We start from the raw sequence: 9,033 nt of genomic DNA on the forward strand, positions 1-9,033 counted from the left end.
GCAATATACAGGTATCCCACTATAGCTTGTTATGCAGTACTTAAACTAAAAAGGATCATAAGACATAGCCTGATAAAAAGTGTATGGGTCTCATTTTTATGTAACCAAAACACATTAAAAACCCCCCTACAAAACATAAGACTTCCTATGCTGAGAATTAGCAAAAAGCTTCACCACATTTTAAAATGAGGAAACATATCTAGAATAGAATAACCCTGGTGTGGCTTTTCAGTGTTACCTGAGTGTCTGTTCTCTTATATAATGCAAATTTTTATGTTAATTACAGAGGTGTAACTGTAAAGTCACCAAGCATATTGTTTCATTCTTCTTTTCCCTCATATTAAACCTAAGGTGAGATTTGGGTTTTCCCTGCTGACAAACCAGCATAAGTAAAATTAATCTACTGGGGAAAAAATACAGCAGTGTGATTCAAGAAACAAGATAATTGACAAAAAACATATTCTGAAGAAAAATTTTACAAAAAATTAGGGAGAGAACCTTCCATGCCTGCTACAGTACTTGACCTCCTGTGGATAAGTGCTTCCTCCCATGAACTGGAGCATGGCAGTTTTAGCTCTGCAGCCTTTATGGCTCCAGGCAGTAATTTCAGTGCATGCTCCAGCTTCTACTGGAGAATTGCTGCATTTGCTTTATAGAGCTTTGCCTAATTTTTCCACTAGTAAAACTGAAGCCTCTCACAGATCTTGCAGTTGGGTTGTTATTTTCAGAAAGGAAAGGGAGGCTGGGGGTCTAGTTTGGGAGCTGGGTTCTCTCTCCTTGGCCACATACTTCTGCTTTGACTGGGTATTACCTACAGAGGTCCTAGATTCTAGCTGGGGAAAAGTTAATTTTCTGTGCCAGGTCCAGGGAGACAGGAGCTACTGGAGTGCATACTGAGGAGTGTGTGGCTCAGCCTCTTCAGGGAGAAAAGGCAATCATAGCAAGGCTTCCCCCAGGCTGTACCCATTGAGTTATAAAGGATGCTACTCTGTGAAGCTCATGACTAATCTTGCTCAACCCTTGACTAATGGACCAGCAGTCTTGGATGTCAGAGCCAAAGAAAACCTTCCTTTAACGTTCTGACATGGCTGAGCCTGCAGACCCATATATATCATCTTCCAAGATTTACAGATACCAGTAGCCATTCCCCCTGTCAGTTTCTTGTAACATCCCTCCTCTGTACCTATCTTTCCCTGGAGGTTGTCACCTCTCACCAGCCTGCCACTTGGTGAACTCATGTGAGGCACCCTCCTTCCATGGCAGAATCAGCAGGATCAGCTGGGATGTTAAATTAAGCTGCTCATTTAACCTACCTTGATGTGCCTCTAGCAAAAAAAGTTCACACTGCTGAGCAAGGCTAAAACACACAGCTGTTCTTCAGCTGATTCAAGAAGGGATGTGAGACCTTCTCTGTCTCAACCAAATTCACTGAAAGGGGGGAGCTACCTAAATAACAGTAACAGCTTCAGCCATCCCATTTAAACTGCTGCTTCAGACCTAACAGAGGTTTAGAAGCCTGAGAGAGGCTGAAGTGTAGCCAAATTTTGTGGCTCCAACATAGGTTGAATTACAATAACAGAACAGCTGTGAATTCTCCTAAAAGTTGGTTACATGGCAACTAAGGGCCTATTATTCATAGTTTTCAGCAATCTTGGAATTTGTACCCAAGTTCTGCAAACACAGAAGGTTGTGTTCAATTTCCAAAGAAAGAATGGGAACAAAAGTCAGTGAGCATGAGGATGGTGGGGAAGAGCTGACGGGCAAACCAAATCCAGCTGCCTTACAGGAAAAATGCGGTATTTCTCCTGTGGCCTCTCCTGACAGTTTTGACAGGTTTATAACAGAGCCAATATAGTTTTGTGTAGCAAAACTATCTTCATAACCCCATGCAATGCTTGGGTTACCCTGACAGTCTAGGCAACACAGATGTGTCTGCACTAATCTGGTGATCCTGCCTTCACCTACAGCACAGCAGCTGTTTTTCCTATTGATTACTCATTTATTTTGTTGATGACTAATGCATCAAGCTGCTGGAGAATTAGTTACCCTTCCTCAGGCAGCCAGCATACAAATATGCAGCTCATATCATTATCTGATTTTTGATTTTTGACCACAGATGTCCCTTTTTTTTGACCTCCTCCCTTTTAGGGGAGGGAATCAGAGTCCATATTCAAATCTACCACTTGACATTAAGTTTTTAAGTTCTCAGAGTACAGGCCAAGTGTCCTTGTGAAGTAGTTCCAGCACCAAGAGCAGCATTTCTTTACTTGTCATGTCTTCCTTTCAGCACCCTCCTGTGTGTTTTTTTCCATTGGGAGAGTTTGCTTTTTATGCAGGAAATGGATATATCCACCCTCCATCTGTGAGCATGTGTGTTTTCTTTCTCATAACTTCTCTTTGTGAGCTCATGGGTGTAAGAGTTGCCTCAGTGAGGTCATACTGCAGCTCAGGCTTTCCAGTCAGTCACAGGCTTGTGAAGAATAGGTGGCTGCAGCTGCTTTGGGTGGAAGCACTGATATGCATGCTTAATACATTGCCCCACTCCATCTGCAAATCCAGATGGATTTCCCCGCAAATCCATCTGGCAGGACAAAGTCTTGACTCTGTTCTTGAGAATGGGAAATGAGCTTTGGGTCTACCAGGGATCTATTGGTTGGTGGCTCATGAACCTAGTTGGCTTTGCAGCACCTCAAGGACTGTGCCTTTGATAGACTCCTCATCTTTGCAACAGGCTTGGGCTGAAGGTCTAGTTAGGATCCAGATCATGCCATTACACACAGAAAGAAAGTGAAGTCAGAATCTTGGAATACTTGCAAAATTAAACACCCCCAGCCAAGCCCACCCTCCAACAAATCATAAGCAGCCTTGTAAAGGCTCTTTACAGTCCCTGCTGGACATGATGTAAGTGTTAAGTGGCCTGAGCAGCCCCTCCTCAGTCCTTGCCTCCTCTAGCAACTCCATGTGCACCTGGTCAGGCACACTCCCTCCCTCCCTAGGATCTGTTGCTGGGGAGAGGAAGGGACAGTGCTGCTTTTTAAACTCTGACATCTTGCTGTATGCTCTTCAAGATCCACCTGGACTGTGCTGCTACAGTTGTGTGCCATAGGAACATTACAGTCATAAGAGAGGCATCAGGTGGAAAGCAAGAGGCAGCAGTGATACGATTAAGGCTTTTTGGATAGGACCCTTAAGGACATCATCAACCTTCGTTAAAATTACATTCACATTCCTCTAAGCTAGGGTAAGATTTATTTATCATATGACCAAACTGTCTTTGCATGCTGGGGACTCTATAGTAACAAATAGCAGAAACCTAAGAAATTTGTGCTCTTAAGAAGCAACCTAAAAACATGAGGGAGAGAAAATAGGTACAGCTGCTGTTATGAAGCATCTTAATCTTAGGAAAGCTGCTAAACATATCCAAAGGGCATAAATTTTATCTTTACCTAAAATTTGACAGGTTGATGCAAAACTGTATAAAAAGATGAGGATATATTAAAACTCAGAAGAGTGGTCTAAAGCTTTTTCTGGAACATTGATCCTTGAGATGTGTATGTGTCATTAGAAGCTTTGTACATAGCTTGCTCTGTAACATACATGAAATCAGTCACCTTCCAGGGATCCCCTGGAAGTTTTCCACAGAAACCCTTCTTCTCTTCCCCCCCACTTTACAGTCCAAAAGTTAAAAGAGAATGTTCGAAAAATACTTTCTCTCCTGGTTAAGTCTTTTGGTTTGGTTTTTTCTCCATAGATTCTACCTGCAGCTTAATGCTGAAAGTTATTTTCTGTCCTATTATATTTTATCTTCTTAATTTACTGTATCTCATGTAAGCAAAACAAAAATTTCATTTGAAGAGGAGGATACAGTCTGTCACTTAGTGTGTTAAAGTGAATCTTTAATAATTTTAATCTGAAGCTACCACCATCTGGAAGTAGTTAGCACAGAAAAAAACAATAAAAAGCCCATCTAAGTCCACAAGATTTATTCCTGCATTACTTGAGTGGAAAGATTAGTATCCTCATTCATCCATTTATTTATTTATTCTAACCACACACAATACTAAGTATTTTTTTTAAATCCAAACAGTTTGGAAAGCTCCCTCTGTTGCTTCTGTGCTAAAGCCCAAGCTGAGGTTATGTTTGCCTTGCTGCAGCAAATGGCAATTTGCACTCTAGAAAGTATTGTACACAGTCTGTAGATGGCTGTAGGACATCAGCTGTGACAAGGAAAAGTACAGACAGCTGAATCTCTAGTCTTAACAGGAACAGAAAAAAACTTTATTTCCATGCCCTTGCATTGGTACAATTATTTTTTTTTATCAAACCCAAGAGCTCATGAGTGGTTTTCTTTAATAGATACTCCAGTTCCTCTTAGGAGCAGAGTGTGTGAAGCCCACACCATGAGTCTCAGAAGTGAAGTTCATTCAGGTCTTCTGAAAACAAGAAAGCTGTCCTGTTCCCAGAGCAGTCACTGTGCAGACACACATTGGACATGAATGACATTTCATTAAAATACCATTTTTATGCAGCAAGTTTGCAGCCTCAGATTGTAGCTGCTTATGTATTTCTCTTTATGTATTAAACTCTCTACAACTCCCTGAAAGGAGGATGTAGCCAGGTGGGGGTTGGTCTCTTTTCCCAGGCAACTCTCAGCAAGACAAGAGGGCACAGTCTTAAGTTGGACCAGGGGAGGTGTAGGTTGGATATTAGAAAGAATTTCTTTATGGAGAGGGTGATCAGACATTGGAATGGGCTGCCCAGGGAAGTAGTGGATTCTCCATCCCTGGAGATATTTAAAAAGAGACTGGATGTGGCACTCAGTGCCATGATCTAGTAACTGCAGCAGTAGTGGATCAAGGGTTGGACTTGATGATCTCTGAGGTCCCTTCCAACCCAGCCAATTCTATGATTCTTTTAATAACGCCATCAGTATTTCTGTTTATGAATATTAGAGCTTTTTTTAGTACCGTGAAGTTAAAAAAACAGCTTAGTAGCTGGGGTTTTTTCACAGTTTTTTTGGGGGAGGTTTTTGGTTGGTTGGTTTGTTTTTTTACACTTGACTAATTAAAGTTGCATCTTCCATAGAACTCTGTTCTACACAATTCTAAATACACACACACACACCCCAACAAAAAGGACAATTTTAGCCCTCATCCCACACTTATATTCAGTGTCTTTCAATTTGATTGGTTTTCTATTTGAAGACAGAACACAGTGCTTGATCTTACAAGGGACTGTGTGCTGTGGACCCAATCTAATAGGTTACTTCATGTACATACACAGGTGCTTTAAAGCCAGAGCACCAAATTCCAGGATTTAGTGCATAGTCTATGGCAGAAACAAAAGTATCCTCAGAATTTTCTTTTCTCTGGTGGATATTTTGGGTTTTACAGAACACAAATTCATTTAGTAATATAGAAATCAAGATCTTTTACAGTAATTGACATCTCTGCCTTCTTTTTTTACATTAGGGTTATGCTGAAAAGAGCTATTAATTTACATACCACAGCATGCTGTCCTTCATTGCAAAAAACTAGGTACCTCTCTCTGTTCAATAGGTATTTGCTCAAACAAATATTAGCTCTACAAATAGCAGCTACATTGGAAGCAGCTGCAGCTATCTCAGCTACTTAGGTCAGAGCAAAGTTTTTCTGTTAGCTTCTTTTCTAATCCTTGTTCCTTGCACTTCAAAAGACCATAGGTTAAATCCAAAACTTTTAGTCACACCAAAGCAGCTCTACCAGCAGGATGACTGATTTGGGCTTCTAACTCCTAGTTTATTTCAAGACTTGTTGAAAACTGGTTTTGATTGTTAATCCCATCTGCTTTAATACCTTGTAGAAGAGCAAGTCTATTAGACTTACCCAGTGATGAAGCTTTGCCAGCTCACAGGACTTCTCTCTAGGTCCAGCAGGCCAGTTTAAACAGGTTTATAATGATGGTCTTCATCTGCAGCTGACCTTCTCCTTGTACCATTTTTTTTGGCTAGATCTGTGGCTCAGCCTGTTAGACACCATAACCTAATGTCAAAAAATGCTGGAGGGACCAACACTTACACCTTGGCCACTACAATACAAACCAAAGAAAGTTGCCTGTCGGACAAAGTTTCTCCAGCCAAGAACCTGTAGAGCATTTCTCTTCATATACCAAGTATCACACAAGACAGGAAAACAAACAGAGAAGCCAGTGAAGCCAGATATTAGCCCAGCTCTTAGGCTGGCAAGAGGGCCTGAATGTGCAAGACTTCTCCTTGCTCTCCCCACCCCAAGACTCCTACAGCTTTTCAACATTGCTGTGTGGTGCTCCTGCCAAACAGGTGTCTCTGCTTCCCTGAGGGCTGGTAACAAATGACTATTTGAGTTCATTTTGTGCAATGGAAACTGTTTCCATTACAAGCATAATGAAATTTATCCAAAATTCTGGGATTCCAAAGCCCACATGTTTTCATAACCTATGCTGACATAGCCTTCGCCTTTCCACTGAGTCAGTCAGGTCAATGATTTCTTTGTAACTCAGCTCGTGAAACATGAGTTAGCAAACACCATCTTTAATAAGGCAGGTACCCCTCTAAGCCCCCTGGTTTAGAGGCTTGAAGTGCTCAGAGCTCAGGCAGGTCTGCTCTTGAGCTTTAAGTTCAAGAGATTATTAGTGCAAGACAGCCACACAGAAGTAACCACTTTGTTCCCACATAACCCAGCTGAAAGTTTATTACTGCATTCAAAAATTCAGAATTGCTGAGCAATCGATGCTTCATTTAAGAGGGACTTGAGCTCAGATTCCCAGAATTATTCTAGTGCCTTCTCCTAGACAGACTTTTACAAGCTTTCCCCAGATTAAAACTAGCATTCAACTCAATATTTAAAAGCTTGTTTATTTTACTTAGGCTTTAAGGACACCTTAAAAATCAGATACATAATAAAGACTGATATTGCAAAAAAAATAGTGGAGGTGCAGTTCAAAAAAACCCCAGTGTCTTCAAACATAAAAAAATATATATCCAATTATCTAGGAAATGTGTACCACGGCTTCTGTCTTCAGCTGGTCCTGCCAGCTTTTGGGTCATGACTCCCCACTACAGAGCTCAAGAGCTCCAATTGGAGGGAGCATCTCCGAGGTTCATGTCACAGGCATGATTCGTAGCAAACTGCTTCACTGCAGCACATGGACCCAACCTTAGGTTTTTGGAAGGCATTCTGTCATTTTCCCTTTAGCAGCAGGTAAAAAGCATCCAAACATCTCCTGGGAAGCGTATGTCATATACACAAAGCCATCTTCATCTTTGTAGTCCCTGTACACTTCTGCCATTGTCAAGGACATACTGGCCAGGCTTTTGTTGTTCACCAGCAGGTAGAAAGCTTGGGTAGCAGTTAGAGCCATCCTGCTTCTAATTGAAGAAGGGAGGAGAAGTGAAGACAAATTAAGCATTAAATTTAATAAAGTCTTGACTTTAGTCTATGAAATACAAAAAGCAGAGAAGTTCCGTGAACTATGCACAAGAAGTGCTGTGTAAAGTAATTCTGTGGCTTAATATCTTCACCAGCAAAAAGTAAATTGTACACTTGGAAGCTGAAAGGTTTGTGCTCTGAGGGCAGCTTACATCTGACCCAAGTGCCACAGAGCCTGGGCTTTGAGTTCCCAATTACCAGATAGAAGTGCTGAGCAGAAACAAAAAAAGCTTCTGTAGTACAGCTGTGGCAAAATATTCCATTAGGGTCTGTTACTCTTATTTTAAAGTTTACCCTCAAAGGAGTCTTTCCAAAGACATTACACACAAGGATCATAACCTAAGTTGTCTGAGAGCCAAAAGCATTTTTACAGTAGTTAGAAAGATCTCTCCCATGCTTTAAAAAGTGTACTGGAAAGCACATGGTTTTTACTTTGTCAGAGACCATCACTAAATATTTTGGGAGACTTCTACCCATTAATGTTTTATAAAGAATAATTTAAAAGAACTTTTTGTGCCACTCTCACCCAAGTTGCTTTGAATGTGAGCAAGTTCAACAAGGAGCAGTAAGAGCCACAAAACAGAACTGGTGTCCCAGTACCATGATCACCAAGCAAGAAGAAAGCAGAACCAGAGTCTAATATAATCTTTACTCACTACAATTATGGACAAGAGAGAAGACTATGAACCCAAAAAGCACAGACCACATTTTTTTTTCCCCTGGAAAATATCACCTCAGAAAATACCTGCTGATTTTTTTAAACACTTGGAGAAGAGGGAAGCCATTGCTAACACCTTCATCCCCCTCCTCACCAAATCAAGCGAGGTGTTTCAGGACAGTTCTAGAAAATACCTGCTTAGAGAGCAGCAGCAGCAGCAAACCCTCCTGAACCACAACCCACACAACTCCCCCACCCCTCCCTGCAGGACTCGGTACCTACCTGATGATGGTTATGAACTGTGTCATGGTCAGCTCCTCAGGAACAAGGAATTTGGTTTTGTCCAGGAGGGGAAGGTATTTCTCCCTATGGTATCTCTCAACAATTACCTGTTTTAATTACAGAGTCACACTTAGTAAAACCCACACCATTCAGGCTCCTTCTCCCCCCACACATGCTTTAGGAAGCGGTTCACAACTTTTCTTTTTAAACAGCTGCAATGAGCTCCAATAAGAAAACAGATTTACCGGGATTTTTGTTGGAAACTTCGCCCGAATTCCTGCTACTTCTTCCAGCCGAGTGGCTGCGCGGGAGAGAGGAGAAGCGTTATGCCTGCGCGCAGTCCCCCCATTTCCCCTCAGCAGCCCCTGCAGCCCTCCCAATCCCTACCGAAACTCTTCCTTAACTTGAACGGCCTGGCCGCCTGTGTCCCGGGCACTGCCTGCATCCTCGCTCTGCGATGCTCCCTATGCTGGTCCTGCTGACGCCGCGCGCCTCTTATGTGCCCGGCCCCGCCCCCGGCCCCGGTCCGGCCCGGCCCAGCCCTGCCCGGTGCTGCGGGCAGACCCGCCCCGCTCGGCAGCATCGGCCAAAGGAAGCTCCCCCGACCCACGCACGTTTTCCTCTCCCCGCCAACCAGGAGCTCCAGGG

General features: G+C 42.5%; 1 protein-coding gene across 1 annotated transcript; it reads right to left on the reverse strand.

The window, feature by feature from the left end:
- Positions 1-7,173: 7,173 nt before the first annotated feature.
- Positions 7,174-8,830, reverse strand: MAP1LC3C (microtubule associated protein 1 light chain 3 gamma). The gene is made up of 4 exons (XM_008494024.1): positions 8,773-8,830; positions 8,631-8,686; positions 8,386-8,492; positions 7,174-7,384 (listed from the first exon to the last, which is right to left on the reverse strand). Exons 1-4 carry the CDS (start codon positions 8,828-8,830, stop codon positions 7,174-7,176), a joined length of 432 nt encoding a protein of 143 aa, XP_008492246.1.
- Between the last annotated feature and the right edge of the window lie 203 nt (positions 8,831-9,033).

This window comes from Calypte anna, chromosome 3 (assembly GCF_003957555.1).
Source record: "Calypte anna isolate BGI_N300 chromosome 3, bCalAnn1_v1.p, whole genome shotgun sequence".
Taxonomy (NCBI): Eukaryota; Metazoa; Chordata; class Aves; order Apodiformes; family Trochilidae; genus Calypte; species Calypte anna.

Bases quoted from the DNA above. Each gene is read 5' to 3' on its own strand.
- MAP1LC3C (XM_008494024.1), bottom strand. From the start codon at position 8,830: ATGCAGGCAGTGCCCGGGACACAGGCGGCCAGGCCGTTCAAGTTAAGG. The intron at 8,493-8,630 runs GTAAATCTGTTT...TAATTAAAACAG, and splicing joins AGTTTCCAACAAAAATCCCG to GTAATTGTTGAGAGATACCA. The intron at 7,385-8,385 runs GTAGGTACCGAG...TTCTTCAATTAG, and splicing joins CAGTTCATAACCATCATCAG to AAGCAGGATGGCTCTAACTG.